Source organism: Sceloporus undulatus, chromosome 7 (assembly GCF_019175285.1).
Source record: "Sceloporus undulatus isolate JIND9_A2432 ecotype Alabama chromosome 7, SceUnd_v1.1, whole genome shotgun sequence".
Classification (NCBI taxonomy): Eukaryota; Metazoa; Chordata; class Lepidosauria; order Squamata; family Phrynosomatidae; genus Sceloporus; species Sceloporus undulatus.
The window spans coordinates 50,638,634-50,665,977 of NC_056528.1; the positions used below are offsets into that span (position 1 = coordinate 50,638,634).

General features: G+C 45.2%; 1 protein-coding gene across 1 annotated transcript in view; it reads left to right on the plus strand.

The window, feature by feature from the left end:
- The window catches only part of OPHN1 (oligophrenin 1), a 51,734-nt gene that overhangs the window by 6,879 nt on the left and 17,511 nt on the right, over positions 1–27,344 (plus strand). The window contains exons 2-14 of the mRNA XM_042478539.1: positions 9,728–9,823; positions 10,504–10,565; positions 12,200–12,271; positions 18,173–18,274; positions 18,434–18,544; positions 19,657–19,761; positions 20,577–20,706; positions 20,871–20,971; positions 21,815–21,906; positions 23,003–23,081; positions 25,187–25,220; positions 25,938–26,000; positions 26,690–26,764. Of these exons, the coding sequence (XP_042334473.1) occupies positions 9,728–9,823; positions 10,504–10,565; positions 12,200–12,271; positions 18,173–18,274; positions 18,434–18,544; positions 19,657–19,761; positions 20,577–20,706; positions 20,871–20,971; positions 21,815–21,906; positions 23,003–23,081; positions 25,187–25,220; positions 25,938–26,000; positions 26,690–26,764 (1,122 nt within the window). The remainder of the gene's footprint in view (positions 1–9,727; positions 9,824–10,503; positions 10,566–12,199; positions 12,272–18,172; positions 18,275–18,433; positions 18,545–19,656; positions 19,762–20,576; positions 20,707–20,870; positions 20,972–21,814; positions 21,907–23,002; positions 23,082–25,186; positions 25,221–25,937; positions 26,001–26,689; positions 26,765–27,344) is intronic.

Below are 27,344 nucleotides of genomic sequence, written 5' to 3' on the forward strand. Positions count from 1 at the left end.
GATGATGATGATGATGATGATGATGATGATGATGATGATGATGATGATGACGACAATTTTACTGACTTCCTTCCCTCCCTCCCTCCCTCCCTCTCTTTGTATTGTTTGCTCTTTTCTGCATTTTACAACATGGAAACAAGACAGCTGAGCCTTTGACACACTCATTCCAGCCACCTCCGAGTTACACCAGAGTTATGCCTTTTGCACATTGGTAGCATTTAGGACAGAGGATAGTAGAGGTTGTGGGTCTCTGTTTGTTTCCCCAGTTGTGTTGGGAAGATGTGCCTTCCTCTGCAGAGCTGATTTTTTCCTCCTTTCTTTCCCTTGCAAGGAGGGAGGGAAGGCTTTGCTCAGGGGAAGGCTGCTCCGATTCTTCTTGGAGCTCGGCTCTGGTTTCCCCATTTGGCCCTTTGCAAGTGACTCATCTGGCTGCCTTCCTGGGTCACACTCTTCGGGGGAAATTCTGAAATCGCAGGCTTTCCAGAGTCTCAGAGAAAAGGAGTTGCTTTGCTCCAGAAAAAAAAAGGGCCTTGTACTTGACATTTTCCAAACATTGCCTCCGCTTTGCAGGGGAGATCTTCTTGGTTGTTGTGGGAAGAGTTTTGGTTTGGACCCTTCTGGTTGGAAAGTCACTTGCGGGGTGTGTAGTTTGCATTACTTGCCCCATGTTGCTTTAAAGCTCTGGCTCAAAATGTGAGCCAAATATATGGCACTTCTTAGAGGAAGAGTGTCCAAAGTTCTCCAAGAGACATAGAATGCATTTACATTGTAGAAATGATGCAGTTTGACATTACTTTTCACTGATGCCTAAACATTGGTCTTCTAGATGTTTTGGACTCCAGCTCCCAGGATTCCTGACAGTTGGCCAATCCGGCTGGGGCTTCTGGGAGCTGAAGTCCAAAACACCTGGAGGACCAAAGTTTAGGAACCACTGCATAACTTTTATGGCTCCATCCTACAGAATCCTGGGATTTGTAGTTTAGTGGGGCACCAGCAGTCTTTGGCAGAGAAGGCTAAAGACCTTGTAAAACTACAACTCCTAGGATCCCGTAGGATGGAGCAGCAGCACTTAAAGCGGTGTCAAAATGCATTATTTCTGCAGTGTAGTTGCACCCTAAATTCGAGGCCTGGGTTCATATTTTATCACTGGAGCAAGGAGGGTTAATCCAAGCCCAGCCGAAGCCTTTCTAGTTTCTTTACCAAAGAAATTTTGCACTAGTAGTCCCTGAATGCTTCTTTGCAAAGAAGCAGGTTTAGGAATGTCCCCCAAACACTCTGAATCCTTGAAGGGCAGAGTTCAGGAAACCCAAGGCATTTCGGTAGCCAAAACCGGCCTCTGCTTTGCTCTGCTGATTCTTTTTCCAGCCGGGAGAGATTATGTTGGATGGCATTCTTTTATCTTCATGATGGTGGGGAACAAAAAATGGTCCAGTTGTGTTCGGAGGCATGTGGACATTCCCATCAGCTATGCCTGGAATTTAGGGAGTTGTGAGGCTGTCTTTCTTTGCATGGAAACATGACTGTGTGTCTACTTTGTGCAGTTTTGCAACAGCTTCTGGGACTCATGGATGGCTGCGTACTATAGCATTAATAGTGCTTCCATTGACCTGTCGGGTGCAATCTGGTTTGCAGATCTTGCCTCGCTGTATGTACAAAAGATTGGTTTATGACTACCCTAAACAAATGTGACAACTTGTCAGCATCAAGCAATGCAAAACCATTTCCTCATCCCAACGGGGCATTCGAGACGGAAGGTTGAAAAACAATCTACCAGGAACGTTTGGCAGTGATTGCTTTGCTCCAACGTAATCCTTAGGAGTAGATGAAGAGAAATAGAAGAGATGGAGAGCAGATGAAACCAAGAGTTATTGTTATCCTTTATAGGTTCATCGGTGGCGCTGCTTTTCAGATGTTGTGTTGAAGGCATAGTCTAAGGATCTCCCATGAATTCGATTCCACAGCTGAGTCTCTTGCTTCAAGTCAGCACTTGAGAGCATGGCTTGGCCTCTTTTCTCTCTTTACTGTGTTGCGGTCTGTTCCAAAAGAGTCATGTGGAGAATGGGAAATACAGTTTCTGTCCCAGACGAAGGGAAGAAGAATGGGCCTTTTGTGAGAGCTTCCTACTACTCCAGCACTATCATAAGGAGAGCCTTTGTGAAGGAGGTTGACTGGCAGATGTTGCTGTCGTTGAGAGGCTGGCCTACTTTCGGCCATCCCTATTGGTTGGGGTCCAGATGGACGCCACGTCCGTCGCTGGATGGAAAGGCTCAGGCCCCTTGTCAGCAGGGCATGGCTTTGCCATGTGGCTTGTCTTGGGCATTTCCTTGTTTGGAGGACAATAGTCTGGTTGTCAGAAGGTGGAAGATGTTCTTACTGCGATGGTGCAGGGCAAGCTTATTCACCATTGGGGTCATGGCTTGATGGTTGTCAGTGCTCTTGGAAATGGCTAGGGATGGATGGCATTTCTGAAAAGCCATCATCATCATCATCATCCCTGGAGAGAAACTCCTAGCTATGCTTAGAATAAGTGTAATACAGCCAGCCCTCCACATTTGTGGCTTTGGCCTTTTGCAGATTTGATGGGAAGAATTCTGCGTAGATGAGTAGATTCTTTGCCATTTGTGCAATTATGTGCAAAATTTGCAGGTGGTTGTTTTGCAGAGAAAACAGCCTTTTCTGTGCAAAACCTCAATATATCTGTGCAGAAGATGCTGCGATGGAAGACTTTTCTACACAAAATTCATACTTTTATTTTTTTGCACAGAGGACTTTTTTGTTTTCTTTTTGCACCGGAACAGCATTTTCTGCACCGAACACCGTATTTGTGTGCACAAACCTTATTTTATGTGCAGAAAATACCTTTTCCAGTGCGGCGAGGATAATGGTGATGATGATTGTCTTGATGGTGCTCAACTCTCAGTAAAAAAAAGACAAGGCCAAGTTGTAAGCTTGGAGCCCTGGCAGACTAGCATTTACTTGACGGCTGGCTGGCTTTCCCTATACAACCGGTGTAACAAGTTTTGTGACTCTGAGGTGGAGCGCTTGTGCTGGAAAAGTAGCTTTGTTGAGGCAGTGAAAACAGGTTGATGTAAGTGTACACCATGGAGAGGTAGCTCAGGACCTTCAGGACATACACCTGTTCTTCTCTGCCTTGTTTGGTGTAAGCTCTGTCCTAAAGCCTGGAAGATTCCTTGGTAGCTAAAGTTCTTTTGGATGTCTTCCTCCTCTTCCTTCATTGCCTGGTGTCTTCTTTTCCTTACTGAGAGATATATAGGATGTCTGCGGGTGAGAAGAGTCTGGTTCTGGGACCTCATTTGCAACTCTTGACCCGTCCGGACTATGTACATGCTATGCTAAGTTATGGTTGGGGGTCACCACAACACGAGGAACTGGATTAAAGGGTCTCAGCATTAGGAAAGTTGAGAACCACTGTACAGTGCGCCCTTTTTTAATGCGGGGGATCCGTTCCAGACCCCCTCACATAAAAAAAAGTGTATGCTCGAGCTCCATTGAAAATAATGGGACTCATGCATGGCACGGTGGTGCAGCGGCACACATGTGCCATGGACGTGGGCCCCATTACTCTTAATGGGACACGCCACCCCTTGTGCCCCATGCGCTCCTGCAGGCTCCCTGGCAGCTTTACATGTTTGCAGAAAGCCGTGTATGGTGCATCTGCGTATGACACAGGCGCACTGTACCGTAATAGCGAATACACTGGCTTTGATGATTCTAGCTTTTGTGCTCAGGTGACCTTGTTTTAATTCTGTGTATAGTGTGGTTCTTTTTTTAATGCTTGTCTTTGGTTGTTTTTAGCTTCACCGTTCTTGTTTTAACTTGTAAGCCACCTGGAGTGATGGTGGTGATGACAGCGAAGGAGGAGGTATCATGCAAAAGGCAGAAGAAGTGGGAAAGGCAGGTAAGGTGGGATGTAAGGCGGTGCTCAGTTTGGCACTGGATGTGCTTTAAGTATGATAAGGGTGCTAGGTTTCTGAGGAATCCTCTGAACAAGTTGCATGCAACATAGGCGCTTCATGCAACTATGGGTTGTTGGTAATAATAATAATAACCTCTGGTTGGGCCCTTGGCATTTAGTAAAGCTGCAAAGTGTGTCTGAATATGGAGGCAAAGAAAGTTGGAGACGCAGAGGCATTTTTTTCCCTTGGAAAGAAGAGAAGGCAACTTAGTGTCAATTGAAGAAAAAGATAAGTTTGGAATGTGGCTTCCCAGAGGATGGCTTTCTCTTCCTACTGGTTGTAACCTCCTCTTGGCCCTGGCTTGCTTTTAGTACCGCTTGACCCCATGAATTTCCAGCCATGTACTCCAAGATTAGCGTCTTGTTTCTGACTTCTCCCTCTTCCGCTTGTCCTTGTTGTTGTGTGCCTTCAAATAATTTCTAATGAGACCCACCGTGGTGTTTTCTTGGCCATTGCTTTCCTCTCAGGCTGAGAGAGTGGCATGCCCAAAGTCTCCCAATGGGTTTCTATGGCTGGATAGGGATTTGAACCTGGGCCCTAGTCCGACACTCAAAGCACAACACCAAACTCTGGCTGCAGTGTGGCCAGTTCTTGTTGCTGTATGCTTTCAAGTCATTAATTTCCATAAGGAACGTTGCCATTATGGCTGTGGCCTGCATCCCATCCCATCATTTTAAAATGGCGGTGATAGAAGTTTGCACCTGGTTTGGTTCTCACTTTGTTGTAAGTGAGATGGAGGAAGACAAAGACTAAGTTTCGCAGCTGGCTTCTCTTCTTCCAGAGCAAGACTGGACTTTAGCTTTTGGGCCTCTCCCAGAAAGGATTAACAATAAGCCAACAAGGTTTGTAACTGAGATGCCAAGCTTTGCATGGAATACTCATCATGGATATATTGCCATCGTTGCTGGAAATCCTTTGAAGTAAAATAGCCTTTTGGAACAGATGCGGCCGTTATCGTCTCTTGATCCCAGTCCCTGGCATATTTCACTTTTGTGTTACACCAGATTGTCATATTATCTTGTACCTGGAAATGCTAAAATGTTCCCCCTCCTGCATTGCCATTTGTCTGTTCAGAAGATAATTCTTTAAGATGCTATAGCAGCCAGCAGAAGAGAAGTGATAAATCCTTTTCTGGGCAGAGACTCAAAGCGATACGTTTGGTATCTAGCGAAGGAACAAAAGTGCTTTAAAAATGGGAAAGGCAGATGGAAACTAGAAGGTGAGGGGATCACCGGGCAAATCCACTTAATGGATAACTGGGCAAGACGCACCCTCTTAGATAAGGATATACAGAAAGAGATTTGATGCTTCGCATGACACTAATTCAAATAGTGGTAAGGGAAGCAAGCTCTGCAAAACAAAATTAATTGAACTTTTAGTTGTATTGGGATTTAGGATGATCGGTCGGGAACGTGGTGTTCCTTCACCTCTGAAAAATAAAGCCATGGAAAAATAAAGCCAGATGAAGCTGAGATGTCGGTGTTAACTCCATCATGGCTGAGAAGAGTTTTCTAGGAGATAGCCGTTTTTCAGTCTGTTTGGGATAGAATGGAAAAGGGAGTGGAGGAATCCAGAAGTAGCGTTGAGACTGATTTATTTTAGCATGTTATTTTGTGGATATCAATCCACCTTTTTGGATGCGCGGATGGGTCTGGAAGTACAGCCACAGGTGTATTTGAGTGGCAAGGTTGTGGTGATTGGTGTAAAGAATGTAATAGGGTACAGAAGCGTTGTCTGAGACGATGCAGATCAATCAAGCCGCTGCTCTTACAAAGGTTTTGTGTGGTTTAAGTGATTGATCTTAACTGAGAATCTCATGCTAAAGATGGTTTTATCTTTTTCTCCAAGGTTGCTTGAGAGGTTCATGGCTCTTGAGTAACTTTCTCTCCCTGGGCTTGTTTGGAACTGACTTGGAAACTGTGTGTGTTTTGCCTCATCCTTAGCAAGAATTTTGGCACACATCCAGGCATTGTGGCGGTCGCACCCTCTTGGCTTTCGAAGGGCGAGGACTTTTCGTGCCGAAAGGCTTTCTCCTCCCGTTTCAGCGGAACTCCCTCTTTTGCAAAACAGTCCTTAATGTACAATTTGCATTATTTCAAAAGGGAGTCTTAGTTTGTTTATTTTCACACTGCCTGGATGGAGAGGTTCAGCCCAGAGGTGAGGATTTCCCTGGAGGCCACAGGAAACATTCCTCCAGTGCTGAGCAGAGGGCACAGATTCCTCTTGGCACGCTTGGCTAGTGTAACTGCAAGGAGTTGTAAGTAAGGCATCAACAACAGGGATGCCAAAGAGAAACAGATGGCAGAGAACTAACAGATTTTATCTGTCTTCCTTCACTGCTACTACTAATGCTACTACTACTATAGCAGTAGCAGTAACATGTACATTTCTGTGGCGCTTATCAATGAACATAGCACTCTCTTAGTGGTTGACTGTCTGTAAGCCAATTGCCCCCCAAAAGCTGCGTATTCATTGTACCAACTTATGGAAGACTTAGCCAACCTGGAGACCTCTGGGGCTGAACTTACAATGTTATGGCTGTAGTACTGGCATTTAACCACTGTGCCACCAGGGCTCCCTACTACTACTACTACTACTACTACCACTGAGGTGGAATTCACAATGGCAGTTGCAAATGTGTAACCTAGAATTAATGCATCTGTGACTGATTTGTATTCACAAGCCTTGATTAATAGCAATATGATTCCACTTTAACTGCCACAGAAACATCCTGTGGAATCCTGGGATTTGCAGTTGAGGGATTCTCTGCCACAGAGCTCTAGTTTCTCATTGTTGTTGTTGTTGTTGTTGTTGTTGTGTGCCTTTCTGACTTACGGTGACTTTTTCACAGGGTTTTCTTGGCACATTCCTTTAGAGAGAGTTTGCCATTGCCATCCTCTAAGGCTGAGAGTGTGTGACTTGCCCATGGGTTTCCATGGCTGAGCTGGGATTCGAATCTTGGTCTTCAGAGTACTAGTCCAATGCTCAAACTATTACTGGCTGCTCACCAAATAAGTGAATGCACACGCTAATAAAATAAATACACACACTAGTTCAGGACTGTGTAGGATGCAGCCATGACAAGTGGAACCATAAGGACCCAGTGGCTCCTTTACTCACCATGATCCCCCTACTTTCTGGTGTAATGAAACCACTCTGTTGGAAGTGTTTCCAGGGTACAAGAGGGGCATCTGTTGAAGTCTGGGCCGTCTCTCCTCTCTCCCTTTTCTTAATCAGATTAACAGTCTGCTCATAAATCCCCAAACGGCTGGGCAGATGGATGCTGGACAATTCCTCTCTTTTTGGGGGTGGTGGGTGGGGGGTTTCTTTTCCATTGGTATTGCCAGGGACTCCATTCTCTTTCCCTTCCCTTCCCAGCCCCCACAATTCTGCAAACACAGATGGAAAGCAGGCAAGGCTCCTGCGAGTGGAAATTGGCAAAGGGGCCTTGGATCTGGGCGGGTGTGATGGATTGGAGCAGTGATGCAACTGTGCAAGAAACCAAGTGGGAACAACATGCGGTCGAGCTATGCGCCCTCCCTCGACCGCCCCCAAACTGGTGTGTGTGTGTGTCTATGCGTAATGCGTTTCCAACCCCGTGATTTCATATTGGATTAAAGCAGAAGTTTGTCAGTCAGACTTTCCTCTCTGTGTTGTGGGGAGACCAAAGCTCTCTCCTCTCCAACCGCTAGCAATTCCTGCAATTTACTTTGCTTTTATTTCACTTGGAAATCTCGCAGTTTCTACGTGAAACGAACAGTCGATCACAATGGTAACCTTGCGTGGTTACATTGGTTCACTGAGACTTTATGGTGAAGATGGATGGAAATGTTGCCATGTTGCCATGTGTGCACATGAGAAACACACACAACACAAGGTCTTGGGATAGTTCATTTCTGCTCTGTTCCAATGGAGGAACAAATGAAATATTCGGAGGCTGCATGGGAGTATTGGAGAACTAGATCCTGTGCGATGCAGGCATACCTCACCTAACAAAGTCTCTGACAAAGAAGGTCCCTTCTACGTCTTTTTGCACCCCTGACCCATCTTTTCTTCCTTGTCCGTTGGAAATTTTTAAGCAGCATCAACGTTGGGAGGACTGGAGAAACAGACTTTGGGTGTCAGGTTGTAGCAGCGTGTCTATAGTAAACATTGGAAGAAAAGATCAAGAGAAAAGGATTCTGCTTTAGCAGGGCCTACTGTCAGTGGCATCACTGAAGGGGGTGCGAAAGGGTCCATTATTAACCATAGTTTGAAGCTGGCTTGCATCAACTAACCGTAGTTAAGCACAATGGACAGAGCCTTGTTGAGGTTGTACACAGGCATAGTATCACATTATGTCTTCATACATCTTTTAATAGGTGTGGAGGAGGGTTTCAGTGCTGGGCTGGGACCTGGGTTCAAATGTCCACTCAGCGATGGACGCCCGCTAGGTAATCCTGGGGAAGTCGCGCCTACTCAGCCTCAGAGGAAGGCAGTCATGGGAAACCTCTTTTGAATAGATCTGGCCAAGAAACCCCATGATATGTTCACCTTTGGGCCACCATAAACTGAACATGACCTGAATAATGTCCATTGTGGATCGAGGGGCAGCCACTGAGAAGCATTATGAGCCCACCAGCCATAGCTGTGAAGGTGATGGAGCTGAAGGAAAGGCCTCTCCTGAAAATGTCAGGGTCCAGGTGGGCCCATGCGGGGAGACAAGGTCCATCCCATAGCCTGGACCTAAGATGTATATGAGCTTATGGGATTTGGGCTACAGATATGTTTGATAAGGACCAGGATTGACCCACTCCTCTCCTAAAGACAGAGAGAACTGGGTTGGAGTGCAGTTGGTCCTAATTGGTTCCATGCATGCCTTCGTCTTTTTGGAAACATCCTTCCTGAAGGGAAATGTGTTTCATAGCTCTTAACTCTCTCTTTCTAAATTGCTGGAAATTTTGGGAGCCTCTAATTTGCTTTCTTCTTTTCTTCAATCCCATCTTTTGCTCTGGAGCCAATGGGGAGAAATACTTTGATCAGAGTTGAAGCTTGTCATGAGGCTCCAAATGCATGTCTTTGGTGATAAAGGGCCCGGTTTATCCAGACAGACTCATTCTGACCCCTTTCTTCCTTCGTTTGTCTGCCATGTTAATGAGAGACCAGACAACGGCAGCTGCTCTTCTTAGGTCTACACTTCATAAAAACCAACTTGGCAAGTGAATAATTGTTGCAGTTTGGCTTCTCGGAGGCTGCGTTGCGTAATGCTTTTGGGTGGGACTGACTTGATTTCAAACAGTTTGATTTAACTTGTCATTTCAGTTGCATTTTCGAAGGACTCGGTTTTATTGATCTTAGATCACAGTCCAAGACAGTTGTGAGGAAGATTCTGGCTAGTAATATTTTTTCAAGGAAGAAGGTTATTGCTTAAGATACCTTTAGTACATATTGAGAGATGGTAGGCTTCATGAGAAGCTGGGCAGACACTAAGCAATGACTGCTTTTCAAATTAATTTTCAGTTCATCAGAAAATGGGTTCCCTATCTAAACCTCTCCATTTTCACATTTACTCCATTCTCTCTTTATTGGTCTTCTCAGTCTTTTCATTTAGAAAGAGGAGAAGCCTAGAGAGTCTTCAGTGCTGAGTTCTCCTTTGTTTTTAGGGGAAAGAAAGTTAAAATCTCCAAAGTGTCATCTTCATTGAGAACAAATATAGAGCTTAAGTGGCCATTATTGAGCTGAATATTTCTGTCTCTTTCTGCCTTTCGTAGGTTATTCCTCAGCCGTGCAGAAATTTGCTCAGACCCTTCAGTCCTTTCAGTTTGATTTTATCGGGGACACTCTGACCGACGATGAGATTAACATTGGTAAGTGCTTTCTTTGCCGTTGGTGGCTTGGGCTGCCATTGCTTGGAAAGGTTGCACCTTCTGTGGATTTTTGCTTGTTTGTTCGTTCTTTGGCATCAAGTGGGCTTTGACTTGCGGTGGCCCTATGAATGAGAGACCTCCAAGCCACCCTCTTATTAATGGCCAGGCTCAGGTCTTGCAGATTCAGGGCCATGGCTTCCTTGATTGACTCGATCCACCTTTCCCTAAATTTGCCTTTTTAGGGGGGAAATGCATTGCAGCCATTCATCTGCCTCTTGAGTTCACTGCTGCTGCTGTCCAAACCATGCATGGTTTGAAAAGTTGGAAACAGCTCTTGCGGTGACATTGGAGGCCCTTTGGTCCTGATGAAATGAGCTGGAAATTTTTAGCACCATTGGAAGTCTTGAGAGATGGGCAGAAGAGCCGGCTGACGTGAATCAGAGGGAAAGTGAATCAGATCACAGGCACGGTCCCAAAACAGCCCTGGTTTTCTGCTTCTTTTCGTTGCTTCAGCCTTGGAGATGCAAGTTGAGCCAGTAGAACCAGATGCTTCCTCCCTTCCTTCTAGCCATCTCAGCCTCAGAAGAGGGAAGACTAGCCATGGGTTTCCCAGTTTGTGTGGCCAATACTCTTTATTTCGACTGTTGATATGTCTTAATTTTCTTTCCTCTCCTTCGTAGCTGAATCCTTTAAGGAATTTGCAGAGCTGCTCCAGGAGGTGGAACTGGAGAGATCCATGATGGTAAGCCCCCTTCCCTTCCTTGATGGTCTCAGGGCTGTCAAGGGCTTCGTTTGGAGGACATATTGTCAGCTGGGACATTCAAGATGTGGAGGATAACCTGTTCGGACAGATGGAGCCATGGCAGGCCTCTGGGATGCTGGGTCTTCCTCCTGCCTTGCCGATCTCTGAGGATGATGATGATGATGATTTTATTCATTTATGTCCTGCCCCTTTCCCCAATAATGGGACTCAAGGTGGCTTACAACACATTGAAAGCAATACAAGTTAAAACTACACAAAAACTTGAGTAGACATATAAACATAGACACTATTTAAAAGACAACTTAAAATGTGCACCTATTATAAAATAGCACAGCATGCTGTTAAAAGCCAATTTCTATGACTTTCCAAAAGCCTAACAGCATAAGACTTGTTGATGGAAGGAGAGCAAGGAAGGAGCCATCCTGTCCTCCCTGAGAAAAGGGTTAAAAGGCCTGGGAGAAGCCACCAAGGACCCCACCAAGAAGGTCCTTGTTCTCACCAAAGGAGCCTAGGAAGGTTTTCGGACAGAGAGAAGGGCCTCTTCAGAACACCTGACAACTCCATTGGGCTCATAAAGATGTTGCTACATGCAGCATTTCCAAAGCTTCTGGCTGTGAACCAGTTGTCTGCTGTATGGTCCAAGTTAGTATGCTCACCTTGAGAGAAAGTCCTGGATGGTTACTACACCCAGCAGACTGAATACCCCCAATCCTGCCTTGCTTCAAAGCTAGCCAGCATGGACCTGGCTTATACTTGGGTAGAAGACCATCATGGGTTAGGGCTAGGAAAGAAATTTGTCCAAAACCTGTCCAGAGAGCCATGGCTACTGGTCAGGAGTGGCACTGCTGATCTAGATGGAGCTTCAAGGGCCTGGCACAGTATAAGGTCCCAGGTTCATTTCCTCTTGTGGAGGAGAAGCCCTGGACATCCACTCCTGCCAGTCAGAGATGGCCGTACTGGGCTAGGTGGACCCTTCAAGGGTCTGCCTCAGCATGAAGCATTGAGTATTTACTTACGTTGGATGTTCCCCCCTTTGCAGACCTAGCACCATATGTCCAGATCATCAGGCTTGTTGCCAAGTCTCCTTCAATGCTCTCACTTGGGTGGTTTAGTGGAGCAAGCCAGGGTTGTTCATCATGGTTTGAAGCACTAACCACAGTCTTGTCCTTGTGATTGTGCTGGAGGAACAGAGGGCAAGGAATTCACATATACATACAAGTAGCACAAAAGTTGTGGTTGTCAACCAGGCCATTTCTCCCTCCTGAGCAGAGCTTGGCCAGTAATTGAGGGAACTCCTCTTGTCCTAACAGCAAATGCCACCCTTTGGATGGACGGTTGGTCCAAAAATTGGGGACGCAGATGTTACCTTAAATGTCCTCAGACCGGCTCCATTGTGTGGTCTCCTGTTTTCATTCTGGAAGCCCTAATCCTGTTGACTCTTCCAACTTCATGCATTCCCAGTCTGAAAAACATGAGTTGATTAAAAGTGATTTTGGTGCGCCACTGGAGAGTTCACTGTTCAGATCTGAAAAGCTGCATCCAAGTTTATTAATGTATTATTCCAGAACTTAATTACTCCTTGCTAAATGTTTTTTTGCAACTTTTCCCCTTAGGTGCAAAATGCGAGCGACCTATTGATCAAGCCACTGGAAAACTTCCGCAAGGAGCAAATTGGATTCACCAAAGTAAGTTTTCCCCCTTTATGTGCACTTAAAAAAAGAAAGTTTCTGTTATACGTTGTTCTCATTGCGTGTCTTTCAGGTTGTTTCCAACATATTGTATTGTATCACACTGTCCTCTTCTCTTATATGTTGAGGGTTTTGGAAAGCAAGGCATAGCATTTCTGCTGGTCTTTATAGTGAAAATAATTAAAAGATCGCAGTGGTTTGTTTCAGCGCGTGGGACAAACCACTATTAAATCACAGTTAGATCACTAAACCATGGTTTGTGTCATCTCTAGATGGAGCCCACATGATATGCAACTGGTGCAGATGGCACCTTTCACAATAAATGGAAAATTAATTTAAATGAACCATTCAAAGGTTTGCAATAAATACAAATAGTATATTTTTGCAAGCTGAGAAGCACTCCTTCGGATAAGCGGGGAAGTTTTGTTCTCTCCCTCGGCTGGTATCAAAAAGTCAAGGTTCTGCATGAGTCATGAGGCATTTCCAAAGCTCCTGGCTGTGAACCAGTTTTGAAATGGAGACCTCTTGGAGAAGGAAGGCTTGGGCTTGGATCCGTCCCAGCGCATCTGGAGCCCTTGACATTTAAGCAAGACCGCAAGGCAGACGCCCGCCCTCTGGCCCTCCTCTCCTGCGACACCCGGGCCATTCCCTTTTTCAAAATGCAGGCCATGATGCAAAACAAAACGGGAAAGGTAGAAAGCAAATGTTGTGCTCTGGCCTATTTGTTCCTCCGCCTGGGTTTGGAGATGCTCTTGGCTCTTTTTAAAGGCAGAAAACAAGCCTCCAGGCTCCACCTTGCGTGCAAATGTTTTCCTTTGCAGGGTTGCTTTTGCCTTTCCCATTAATCTGCAAAATGCATATCATTTAAGCAGCAGGGAGGGCAGACTCCATGTAATTCAGGGCCTCCCATGGAGTGGAAAGGAAGGGGGTCTGGGCTGGTTACAGAGGAGGACTAACTAACAGGGACTTAGTTCTCTCTCTTCCTCCTCCTCCATCTCCTCCTCCTGCTACACTTACTTTCCTTTTTCCTCCTTCTCCTCCTTTTCTTATTACTTCTCCACTTCCTCCTCCTCTTCTAATTCCTTCCCCCCCCTCCTCCTCCTCCTCCTCCTCCTCCTCCTCTTCTTCTGCTTCTCCTCATCCACCATCTCTCCTTGTTCCTTTTCTCCTTCTCATTCCTTTCCTCCTCCTTTTCCTCTTCCTCTTTTCATTCCTTTCCTCCTCCTCCTCCTCCTCTTCCTCTTCTTCACTACCTTTATTCCTCCTTTTCCTTTTTCTCTTCTCATTCTAGTCCTCCTCCTCCAATTACTTTCGCTGTTTCAATTACTTTTGGATCAGTGAAAGGAGGCCTCCTCTGCATCTATCCCAGCCTCCCTCCCCTTTTCCAGATTGACTTTCCAGTCTTTCAGACCCAGCCTTGGATCGGTGCCACTTTCTAGGGAGGCACACTTTCCAAGTGCCAGACTTCCTCCAAAGCAGAGGATGCGCCAGGAAATGCTGGAGGGGAAGAGCTTTATCTGAGTTTTGGTTGCCAATGGGACTCCTAAACTAAACTGCTCCTCTTGTCTTCTCAGGCTTGCCTTGGGGTTTTGATTAAGACAAGATCTTAAGACGGGGAGCGTTCAAAGAGCTAACCCTCTTGTTTGGTGGCTTGTTCTCTTCATCCTTGCAATTTAAGCTCTAGCAAGTGGGTCTCTTTGGGAAGCGAGCAAGTGAAAGGGCGTCTGCTGGTTACTGCAAGCAAACTGGTCAATGCTTCTGGCATCGTTATGCAAAGAGATTTTGCAGCACCTTTGAGTCTGATGGAAAGATAGATGTTGGTAGCATGAGCTTGAGCCATAAAGGGCTTTATAGGTTGGACTCCAATTCCTCCCAGCCCCTGTTAGCATGGCCAATGGCCAGGAATGATGGAAGTCAGAGTGCAACAAGATCTGGAGGATTATATGAATCCCTGATGGTCAAATTCAAAGCTATAGTTGTGTTAGCCTGGAAAACCAGTCTGCAAAGAGATCTTGCAGCACCTTTGAGAGAGAAATTGGTAACATGAGCTTTGGTAGACTTGAGCCTACTTTGCAGGCTTTGTAGCCTTAAGCCTGCTTCATAGGCTTACGTCTACCAAAGCTCATGCTACCAACTTCTCTATTTTAGTTAGTCTCAAAGGTGCTGTAAGACTGACTTTCCAGACTAACTCTGAATTCTACCATCGGGGATTCACATTGTCCCCCAGATCTTGTTGCACTCTAACACCTATCATTCCTGGCCATTGGCCATGCTAGCAGAGGCTGGGAGAAGTTGGAGTCCAACCTAAAGATCTCTGTGATCCAGGTCCATTTGGCAGACCGTATCTCCCTGTATGATCCGTCCCAAGCTCCGAAATCATCAGGAAAGGCCCTTCTTTAACCTTTTAATGTCTTCTTATGAATTGTTTTAACTGAAGTTTATCTTTTTAATTGCATTTTATTCTTTTCACTTGAGGCATGGACTGCTTTAATGCTGCAGATAGTTTTCATTCTATGTCGACATTCACTTTTTGTATGTTTCTGATCATATTGTTCTTTGAAATTGTGAGCCGCTTTGAGTCACAATCTTGGAAGGTAACGCAGGATGCAAATAAATATAACAACAGCAACAACATCTGGAGGACAAGGTTGCATAATGACATGTTTGTATATGTGCAGCCAGGCAATGCCTTTAATAGGGCCAAGCCAAAACAACACAGAAGCCGAGATCCCGTTGGCGCATACTTTCTCCCTCCGTTTCTCCTCTGTTTTTCGGATTTGCTCAGCCCCATGCGCTGATCCCAGCCCTGTCAAAATGAAACAAATACCAGATGAAGGCAGCATAAATTTGGCTTTGGTGTTAATACATGTTGGCACATGTCTTTGGGACGGAATACTTTACATTTACTCCTCAGCGCCCAAAGTCAGTTTACAAACCACTTAAAAAGGAGACTTTTTTTGCGGGGCGGATGGGTTCTTTCCCATTGGTTTCCAGTGGCTCTCGGGTGGCTCCAGTCCAAAACCTTGCACTGTGTTTGGTTTGTGGATTAAGCCTGAATAAAATCCATTTGGCATGTTCTGGGTTGCCAATGCGCTGCAGCCACAGCTGCTCCAAAAGCCTTTTCAAGCCCTGAACAGGAGACAGCTTCCTTCTCTTGCCTCTCCCTTCCACCTTTTTTTTTCCTAGTAAGCTCTTTAATTTCTTAGAAAGAGGCCCACCAGCGCATGGCAATTTAGCGGAGCAGATGGCATCCCATGCTTTGTATCCCCCCCCTTTTCCCTCCCTGTTGCAGTTATACGTTTGCTGGAGGCTCTTGGCCACCAAAGCAATTAATGCTCCAGTCGGCACAGATGCCTGCTTTGCAACAGCCAAGGAAGATGTCAACCGTCCCAGGGCTGCTTGACAATGTAGTGTTGTGTGTGGGAGTGTTGTGGGTTTAAATGCTTCACCAATAAGAGAGAGAACACTCTGCAGATACAGAACATGAAATATCGGGGTGGAGTCTGCTAAGTGAGAGCCAGGCAGCTTTCAAGCACATATTATTATTGTTGTTGTTGTTGTTGTTGTTGTTGTGGTTGTTGTTGTCTGGCCAGAATCCTCTGTTTATGTTATTTAACTTTATGTATACTTAGCTGTAGTGGTTTGAGTGTTAGATACTAGGAGTCCAGGGTTCGAATCCTGGATCTGCCATGTAAACCCACTGGGTGATACTGGGCAAGTTGCATCCACTCAGCCTCAAAAGGAGGCAATTGCAAACCTTCTTTGAAGAAACTTGCTAAGAAAACCCCATGATAGGTATCAGGGTCTCCATAAATTGGAAATGACTTGAAGGCATACAACAACACAACAAGAAAGCTAAGTAGTGGGGGCATTAAGAAGGACTGTTAGTGGATTGCAAATATTTATAATGCTGGCAAGTGTGTCCCATGGTGCATTGGGTTGTAATGATGTGCATTGGCACTTCCAAGCCTGTATCTTGATCCACAACAGGATCAATGCACCTCAGGGCTATTGTGCATCAGTGCCTTGGTCGCTTTGCCAATCCCCTTATGGACCCTTGCAAATCAATCAGTCAATAAGTAATCAATGAATTTGCTGGGTCCCACGCTGGCTTACAACAAGCTAAAAAAAGGTACACTTGTTCCATTGACCATTTTCATTGCCACCTTCTGAATCTGGTCCAGCTTGCCTACATCCTTCTTTAAACACTACACCCAGAATTGGATATAGTCGTCCCAATGAGGAATAATGACAAATATAAGTCATTCCTTCCCATGACTTTAGAACCATAGGTGGTTCTATACATTTTCTATCAAATGCTTTGATTGTGAGTTCCTGCATGGCAAGGGGTTGGACTGGATGGTGGCCCTTGAGTCTCTTCCAACACTATGATTCTATAAAATGCAGGCAAAAATGGCATCAACCGTTTTTGCTGCAGCATCACACTGCTGACTTGCATTTCTGGTTAGGGCACACACGTCTGTATGTAAATATAAATACACACACAGCGATGTAGTCTTTCCTGCATGTGTGCCCTCCTTCCCTTTTGTGGTTTCCGATTGTGGTTTGGCACCAGGCTCCGTTTCTAAGGCTTTGTTTTGCTTAGGATGGTTCTTTGGTGCCAGCGCTTCAGTTTTCTCGTTGCTGAGGGAAGCTAGTTCCACTTCAGCTCCACTTGATTTGGGAAACAACTTGCTTCCTGTTTTTTGTCTGGCTGGTGCTTGCTGGGCATGCTTGGCGTTTTGTGTTTGCAAGGGCGGTGTGGCTGTTGCTTTGCAGTGTGCAAATGGCTAATTTATAAACCTTTCCATTGTATGGCTCTGCATTTCACATGCACTTCTACCTAAACCTTCAATTTTGTCTGTCTCCAGCATAAATTCCCCATTAGCAAGTACTTTAATAAAATTTGGAGGGGAGCAGGGCAATGCGTTGCACAGAGCAGGGATGGGAATCATGTGGCGCTTCGCTTGTTGTTGGACTCTACCACTTATCATCCTTCACCAAGGATGCTAGGACTTGCAGTCCAACAACATTTTGAAGGCAGCATGATTTCTAACCTTGGTATTGAGCTTTGGGTTGCGGTCTGGAGAACTTGGAGGTTGACCCAGGACTTGAGATTTTGAGGACCTTGGGATGGTATCTTGTGGTGTCACAGACCTTGGTAATGTCACAAAAGGATGCTTTTGGTGGAGTCATTAAGCGCAAGACCTTAAGCATCAGCCATAGTGGCAGAGAGTATGCTGTTCAAAGGAATAACAAAAACCAAAGGCCTAACAAAGAGCCAGTGTGGTGCAGTAGTTAGAGCACTGGACAGGTTTGAATCCCTGTTCAGCCCCAGAAACTTCCTGGGTGACCTACTCTCTGCAAAACCTCCTCTGAATAATAAATCTTGCCTAGATAGTCCTGTGATAAGTTCACCTTGGAGTCTGCCACAAGTCAGAAACCATTTGAAGGCAGATAACAGCAACTAACAAATGAGGATGTGTTTGTGTGTGTATAGATACTTTTCAAGGTGATGCTCTTGTCCTGAGATTCCTCCCCACGCACTGTAGACCAGAGAAAAGGGTCAGACTGTGAGATTTGGCAAACCTTGCACTGAAGCTGGGCACCAATTTGGCGAAGGATCTTGGTCACCCAAAGAGAGACTAAAACATGACTTTTCTGATTTCTGTGGAGGATGAATAAGTGCACAAAGAAGTGGGAAAATCCCTGAAGAAGAGCTTGGTTTTGGGCTTTATTTTATGCATAGAGTGATGTGAGTCCCTTGAGCAAAGAGCGCCTGGCCTTCTTCTTGGCTTGGCTTTGCGTCTTTGTACTCTTGTTCCTTTCTGGGCAGCTCTCCTTTTGAAAACGGTAACAGCCACAGAATGAATTACCATGCAAATTCTCCCTTTCTAGGAACGCAAGAAGAAGTTCGAGAAGGACGGAGAGAGGTTTTACTCCATGTTGGACCGCCATCTGAATTTATCCTCCAAGAAAAAAGAATCCCAGTTGCAAGAGGTAGGTCCTGGGGTCCTCCATCGGTAAAGACTGAGAAGCCCAGCGTCCTCTCGGTGGTACAGAGAAGATGCAAAACTCCTGTCGAATTGGATTATGGCTTCCATAACTGTGGCGTGAGCGTGTCCCGTGACATCTTTTATTGTAAACCTTTTCTCCCAGGCTGACTTGCAGGTGGACAAAGAGCAGCACAACTTCTTTGAATCCTCCCTGGAATATGTGTATCAGATCCAAGAAGTGCAGGAAAGCAAGAAGTTCAGTATCGTGGAGCCGGTAAGCATGGCCATTCCTTCCTCTGCCGTTCCTCTTCTCCCCCATAATCCCATTGCATTTGGATCTGGAGGTGTTGGTAGGAAAACACTACAGAAAATTGAGAGATGTGTAAGAAAGGTAGGGTTTGCGGGTCGACTCAAGTGCTGAGTTTTGAGGGCTAAAACCTGGGACTGAGTGATGGCTCCTTGCAATGGAGCAATCCCTGATGATATAATGAAGCCGGAGAAACAAAACACCATAAACAAGGACATAGTTACACCAAGTAACTATGTTACACCATTCAAATTGAAAGAAAAAACCAAGTCTAGGTAATGAGGAAACGACATGATTTCTCCCATCCTGACGGCACAAACCAACCTGACAAATTAACATTGCTTATGCTGCATTTGTCTGTGAGAATGGCAGCATCTCCTGCATCTTTTGCTTGAAACGGTTAACTAACTAATGACTCGTCTTCCAACCATTAATTGCACGGATCATCTTCACACTTCATAAAACGTTCCATTCCACACCTTTTCTGCACTAAAAAGAAAAGTCCCCAGTGTTTTGCATGAGTTTTCCAAGATTAATCTGGTCCACATCAGTAATATTATGATAACCTTTTGTCGCTTTCTTAGCAACTCTGCGTGTCCATTTTGACCATAAAGTACAAAATGACAAATGCTAGCTTGTGAGCCATTTCACATCCAGACCTAGAAATCAGAATACATAATCTTGACTTTAGCATTCAATGAGATACCTTTACATTTGAGGATCTTATCTGGTTCCCTCATAGTCACCCTTCCAAGTCGTCTCCATTTTGATTAATGTGACTGAGCCCAAGTATGGAAAGTTCCTAAACTATTGCATGCAGGTTCGCGTCCTCTCAGTGGTACAGAGAAGATGCAAAACTCATGTCAAATTGGATTATGGCTTCTCTTCCTCTATTTTAAAGTGATGTAAATCAGTTGTGGATATTATTTTTGTTTTCTTCTTATTCAGCTGCAACCCTTTCAACCGTATTTGGCAGTTCTCCGATTGCATTTCTTGCCCTTGGATTTGGCACAGGTTTGGCAAGATGCTCTATGCTTGCAGTAGCTCTCCAAGTCACCTGTCCTCCGTTTCCTCCGCAGGTGTTGGCTTTTCTTCACAGCCTCTTCACCTACAACAACTTGACAGTTGAGTTGACGCAGGACTTTCTTCCATATAAGCAACAGCTTCAGCTCAGTTTGCAAAATGTGAGTTAGCTTGAACCTTTTTAACTTCCTCTCTAGAAGTGCTTCTGAAATGGGTCTGTTGTTGCTGCAATTGATTTATACTCCATACAGAAGCACAGGATGGCTTCCAGTCTATGTAAAAAGAGAGTTGAAGGAAGGAAGGAAGGAGAAAGTAGATAGGAGGATAGTTTTGGGCTTCTTTCATAATACAAGAACCCAGGGTCATCGCTGAAGATGAGTGAATCAGTTCAGATAAGAAGAAGTCCTTCTTCACATGAATCATAGTTAAATTGTAGGACTCACTAACACAAGAGATATTAGTTGCCAATTTGTAGGGCTTTAAAAGGGGATTGCATAATTTCCTGTAGGAAGATGGAGCCATAATAATAATAATAATAATAATAATAATAATAATAGTGGCTTCTAGTCAAGATAGCCAAGCATTATCTCCAGTATCAAAGGACTGTGTCCCAGTTTTTGGGGACTGAGGTGGGAGATGCACTGGACTCATAGGCTGCCCACAAAGGCACCTGGTGGTCCCCTTGAGAGCAGAACACCAGACTAGATAACCTTTCCATCTGATCTAGCCTTAGGATTTTTCTAATGCCCCATGGACCTCCTTCTTCATCAGGAGCAGTCTGTCTCTTGGATGCTACTGTTATCTCCTTTCCAAGCTTCCCAGCGGAGAAGAACGCAAGATGGACATCTTGCTCTGGTCCAGCCAGGTGGCTCTTGGGTCGAAGAGTATATAACAGCTGATCCGATGACTCCAGAACTTTTTGTTCTGCAGGATGTGTATGTTCAGATACAAACTCAGTCTTTCTCCCATTCAACAGACAAGGAACCATTTCATTAGTACGCGGGAAGAGTTGGAAGACCTCAAGAAACGGATGAAAGAAGCGCCCCTCACCTGCAAGCTTCCTGGGAGGCCGACCATAGAGGGATATCTGTATTCCCAAGAGAAATGTAAGTGACTGCCAAGCAGTGTGTTGCGTTGTGTTTTAATGGGATACTTCCACAACAGATCCTATTGTATGCTTTTTTTTTACACCAAATGTCCTGAACAAATATAGCTGGGTGAACATGCATGCAACCTCTGTTAAACATGTCCAATTCTTCGCTTGCTACAGGGGCCCTGGGCATCTCATGGGTCAAGTACTATTGCCAGTATGAGAAGGAGGCAAAGATGCTAAGGATGACCCCTATGGAGCAGAAACCGGGGGCCAAGCAAGTAAGTGGGATTTCTTTGGGAGCATGTCATGTACAGGCTAACTCCACCTGAGAAACATAACTAAGCCTCCATTAGATTCAGAAAAGGACTTTTCAGCAATCTGAGTAAATCTTGGTAAAGCGTTGTTGTTGGGACTGAGGAATTTTCCTGGCACCAGTATACTTAGAATACAAACAATTCACCTGTTTAAAAAAAGCCTTTGCCCCATTTGTCAGCAGTTCAAAACATATTCTTTCCTAAGTTCTGGCCCCTCCGTATTTTCTCCCCATACCAAGCTATGCGTTCCCACAAGAGCAACCTTGGCCATTGGCAATTGATACTCCTTCCCCACACATCTGCCCATTATCCCAGGCCATGCCAGATACCCAGTCTCACCATTAAGGCTAACATAGCCTATCCTCCCACATTTAGACACACATGTTCAAACACAGCAAAAACTTGGCAACAGTTAAGCATGGCAGGAGCATGACTGGAGCGTGGGCCAGGTGAAACACACATGCAATGGCTGGAATCCTCTTAGTGATGTATGTAGATGTAAGCATGTGTCTTTCTATGGTTGTTGCTAAGGGAGGCATTTGTTACTTCCCCCAAGCGACATCCCTCACCCCCAAGGCTCATTGTCCTCCCAGAAAACCTATTTAGTGGCTTCTTCCCAAGCAAGAGGCTCAAGGGACCTCCTTGTATCTTCATCTGAGTTTGCAAGGCTGCCGCTGAGATCAAACGTCCCCAGCATTTCCGCACTTCTGCTGACGGACGGGTTTGGTTTGATCCCAACTGCTTTACAAATGTCACATTGAGTGTGCTTTGCCTGCTTGTGTTTTCAAATGTTGTTGCTCTTCTTAGGGGACCTTACATTTGATGCTCAAGTCCTGTGTGAGGAGGAAGACCGACTCTATAGACAAAAGGTTTTGCTTCGACATCGAGACATTTGAAAGGTGAGCAGCAACACTGGGCCACTTTAGTAGCGATTGCAATAGCGAGTACATTTCTATACCACTTATCAGTGCACTTAAGCACCCCCTAAGCAGTTTACAATGTGTAAACTAATTTCCCCCAACAAGCTGGGTACTTATTTTAATGAACTCGGAAGGATGCAAGCCTGAGTTGAGCTTGAGCCCTTGGCTGGTATTGAACCCGCAACTTGCAGTTTAGGGAGGAGGAGCCCTGGTGGCGCAGTGGTTAAATGCCTGTACTGCAGCCATTCACTCGAAACCACAAGGTTGCGAGTTCAAGACCAGCAAAAGGCCCAAGCTTGACTCAGGCTTGCATCCTTCCGAGGTCGCTAAAATGAGTACCCAGACTGTTGGGGGCAAATTAGCTTACTTGCTAATTAGCTTACTTGCTGTTCACCGCTATGATCTTTGGAATAGCGGTATATAAATAAAACAAATTATTATTATTATTAATTAGTAGGTATTGAACCCATGAAAATAACATGGTGGCTTCATTGGCTCTTGGATTGACCGGCCTGGATTTGGTCTAGGACAGTGATGGCAAACGTATGGCACGTGTGCCAGAGGTGGCACTCAGAGCCCTCTCTGTGGGCACATGTGCCATCGCCCCAGCACAGAGTTTGCCAGAGTTTGTTACTAGAAAGCCAGAGGGACATGGCACTTTGCAATAAATGAGTGGGTTTTAAGTTGCAGGTTGGGCACTCGGTCTCTAAAAGGTTCACCATCACAGGTCTAGGAAATCTGAGTGGGATACTGGGGGCTCTAAAAAGTACCTTATGGTCCATGTGTGTCCCCAATTGCTACACCAGTTGCAGTGTAGTAAAATGTGAAAATTCACTTGGTGGTCTGCCATCCCACACAGTTGGTGCATTTTGCTTATCTTCAGTTTCTGCACGTTTCCCCTATTAATGAAACTACATTAGAAGCAGCAGAGGTAATATTCCCAATGGGAGATGCTAAGAGTGTTGCCATTCGGATGTTTTATTTTTAGTATTGGAAGAAACAATTATTCTAGATTCAGTTTCCCCTTGTTGCAACCAAGTTTCCTCTGTTTTTGCTCTCATGGGATTTCTTGCAGGCCTGGGCCCATCACTTTGCAGGCTCCGTCCGAAGCAAACCGGCGGCTCTGGATGGAGGCCATGGATGGGAAGGAGCCGGTATGTATTCCTAAAATGCAGATTTCAAGGACCTGTAGGCCTGGGTTCACAATTGTCAGAGGCCGGAGGGGTGCATCAGTTGTGTGTGATATTGTGTGCCTTCGAGTCATTTCTGACCCTCAGGTGAACTTGTCATGGGTTTTCTTGGCAGGTTTCTTCAGAGGAGGGTTTGCCATTGCCATCCTCTGAGGCTGAGAGAGTGTGACTTGCGCAAGGTCACCCAATGGGTTTTATGGCAAGGCACTGTTGTGGGCCTACATCTCCCCAAATCACACATCTATGCCAGATCTCAGATTCTTGGACCTCCTCTGAACAAATCTTGCCAAGAAAACCCCATGATCAGTTGGACTTAGGGTCACCTAAGTTGGAAACGACTTGAAGGCACACAACACATGCAGTCCCACAACAACAACAGAGTCCCAACTCCCCAGTCTTTGCACCCCCTCTTTCCCTTCCATTGTATCTCCTCTTTCTCCAGCCGCTCTGTTTCTGTTTACGCACATCGCCTCTGATTTCGCTCCGCAGCCATCCTTGCCTAATTGATTTCCTTCCTTGAGGTCCGATCCCAGCGCTTCTTTCCCAGAATGTATCATGCGCAAGATAAGCGCAAAAGTCCAAGAGAGATTTATTATGGCTCTCAAAGTACAATTAAAGCCTTGGTGGAAAAAAAATATATTTGCTTGGGCTTAAGCCCAGAGCTTCGCATGCTAGAATAACATCGGAAAGGAAGGGCGTAGTAGCATCTGAAGCCTCTGGGAAGGAGAGCAAAGGAAGAGTTTGTAGAGGAATAGTAAACAAGATGGAAGGGGACAAGAAAGCTGCTTGGTCTTAAAGAAGGGGATTTTGCTTTAGTCGGAGTTACTCTGCATAGACATCTAATTTTATGCTAGTGAGGAAGACTGGCAATGTGGCTGATGCTTGAATGCTACTACTACTACTACTATTTATTTATATCTCACTTTCCTCCCAGTATAGGGACTCAAGGCAACTTGAAGATAGGATCTCATTTGGTGTTCTTCTGCCTTAAGCTTAAAAGAGCCAGCCTGGAGTAATGGTTTGAGCATTGGACTACAACTCCGGAGACCAGGGTTCAAATCCCTGCTCTGCCATGAAAACCCACTGGATGGCCATGAGCAAGTCACATTCTCTCAGCTTCGGAGGAAGGCAAACCTCCTCTGAACAAATCTCGCCAAGAAAACCCCATGATAGAGTCCGCTTTAGGGTCGCCATAAGTTGGAAACGACATGAAGGCACACAGCAACAAAGCCTTATGCTTCCTCAACTGCAGAATGCTGAACATTTACTTCTTTGCTTATGCATTAATGGAACACTTCTAGTCTTAGTGGCTTCAACTGATTTGCAGCATGTTGTGGTGGCCTTTGAAGGATGTGTTACTCCTACGTGGCAAAGAACTGATTCTGTGCAAGTTTTGTATCCTAAATCCCACATGTAAGAAATGCTGTTAAGTGGCAATTATTCCTAGGTTTGTTTCATGTTGCCCAACGCCACTTGCTGTGTGATCAGACGCCAAAGCTTAAGGCTATCCATTTGTTGCTGTGATGTGCTTTCGACGCTGACTTATGGTGACCCTCTCCTAAGATTTTCTTGGTGAAATTTCGGCCAAGGAATTATGGCTGAGCAGGGATTTGAACCTTGGTCTCCAGAGTCATAGTCCAACAGTATAGTCTTTGTACATTGGTTCTGTACTACAGCCCAAAATACTGAGGGAGAGAGGAACCTGCAAGTTTAGTTTGCCTTGATTTTCTTTTAAATCCTTTTGAGTTATTTGGGTTCCTAAGTTACACATGACTTACAAGGCTGGTGGAAAATATCTTGGACTAGAATCAATATCCTCATTTCAGAGATAGTTTAATGGCTTCTGAGTATGAGGAGACTGGGGTCAAAGCAGTCCAATCCCAAGGCTTCCCTGCCTTGAAGTGATGGGTAGTTTTGTTTAAAAAAGATACTTTTGGGGCGTATGTGTGAGAAGCTTTGGCGAGTTTATGTTCCCCTGTGATAGATATTTGGGTCTTTTAAAAAGTCTTTTCCACTTGTCGTATTTTTATAACTGACCATTTGTTCTGCCCCTTCCATTTTTTATCTAGATCTACCACAGTCCCATCACAAAGCAAGAAGAAAGTAAGTCACATTTTCTGTCTGTTGTAATGGATCCTTCTTGCGTGTTGTGATAAAGAGTGGTCCGCTCCTGCTCTCTCTTGGCCATAGCAGATATTGCAACGGTTCACAATTTTTCTTTCCTTTCAGTTAGTCAGCAGGAACATCATTCATTGCACACGCACATTCCCCACCTGTGTATGTATGTATTTACTATCCCAGCTGTCTTCCAATATTCATTGGTAGCTTTCGGTCCAAACACATCCACAAAAGGGTGACCAAGATGGCCAAAGTTCTGGAAACCAGGCCTTACAAAGAATGACTTAGGGAGCTGGTTATGTTTACTTGGAGAAGAAAAGACGGAGTGGTGACACGAACTACCTTAGTCCCCAAAGAGTTTAATACAAAGCCATGTTTTGACCTGGCGCTAGAAAGAAAGCAAGGTTGGGGCCAGTCAGCCTCCCCAAAGGAAGGGCATGCTGCCACTGCGGTGCCACATCTGAGATTGGGGTGCCATCTCTTCTGCATCCCCCAATTTCATATTATCCTCACTGGAGGGACTTAGCAGGAGATGGATGTGACATCTACCTTTATAGTTATGCCAGAATTCACTAGGCAACTGTTGTAGGTTCAGTGTGCAAGGAGGTGGAAAACTCCCTTAACCATTCCTCTTCTGATCTTTCCTTGTCCTTGGAACTGCATGTGGTTAATTTTTCCTTTCCTGTTTCTGCCTCCCAACAGTGGAGCTGAATGAAATTGGCTTCAGATTCGTCAGGAAATGCATCAACGTAGTGGAGACAAAAGGCAAGTCCTTTCTCACGGCATTTGCTGGAAACTGAAGGGGGGTTATTTAAATGTTCATGAATAGGGTGTGATAGCAGAGTTGTCATTGGAGGTGTGTGAGGAGAGTGGATCATATTGGGTCAATGTCCAGAGGGGGTATGACACTCCATGGGGCAGTCGCTTGCTGTCCATCTTAAACCTTGCCACCAGCCAAGGAACACATAAAGGGATGGAGGGGTGGACAAAGCAAAGTCTCTGCTACTGATTTTGGTGTCAGGAGTTGCTGCTCTCTGGTTGTGCAGCTGTTGTGCAGATGTGGAGTTTCATTGAACAGGTGTAACCAATAAATCTTTGCATGCAAGTAAAGTCCTCTTGGGGTTTGCACTTAATATAGACATGAATTGGTTTCAAGAAACTGAAACTGTGCCAGTTCCAGAGCCAAATTATTTATGGGTTGCACTGGGACACCTGTGGGATTATCATCAGTGGTTTAAATCATACTGTGGTCTCTGAACTTGGATCCCCTTTTATCACACACTTTACTCTCATTGAGCTCCCATGGTTGGTATCATTTGAGAAGTATATTTCCCCTTCTGTTTTGAAAGGATGGCACCAGATGGCACTGTGGAGCTTCCTGGCCATGCAACACAAGGCTTTTTGGTTTGCTAGGAGTAATCATTTCTTCCTCATTTGCTTCCTTTACCATTCAGGGATCGCAACTGAAGGCGTGTATCGAACTGTTGGTAGCAACATCCAGGTCCAGAAGCTGTTGAATGCCTTCTTTGGTAAGGAAAAGTAATTCCTTGTCATTTGCTTCTTAGTTCTGTGGAATATCCTGGAAAGGAAGTCAAAATGCATTGGGCACAGCAGCCTTCCATTCCTTCCTGGATTCCATGTCTATATTTCAAGGCCCTCCTTTGCAGTATATAACCAGTTATATACTACTCCCCTTTTCTGGTTGCCTTGAAGTGCTCCCAAATGTGCTCAGGTGCCTCTTCCCAAGACATTTATGCTGCAACTGGGGGGACAGATCAGGGCAGGAGAATGATGCCCCCCCAGGTCAGTAGGGCAAGCAGTCCAGACCAGGTGTTAATCTGACATTTAAAGGAGCTATCCAAGATGCTGAGTTCATTTGGGGAGGTCAGTTAACATGGAATCCACTGGCTGCCAGTTGCTGGAGGTCAAGCAATGTGTAGATGGGGTCTGCTTTGGACTTCAGAAATGTCCAAAGTGGTCCTATTTTTTGTGGGCTTTTCGGGCTAAGTGGACATGTTCCAGAAGAGTTTATTCCTGACGTTTTGCCAGCATCTGTGGCTGGCATCTTCAGAGAATGCTGTCATGGAAGAGAGTGGGGTATATATACTA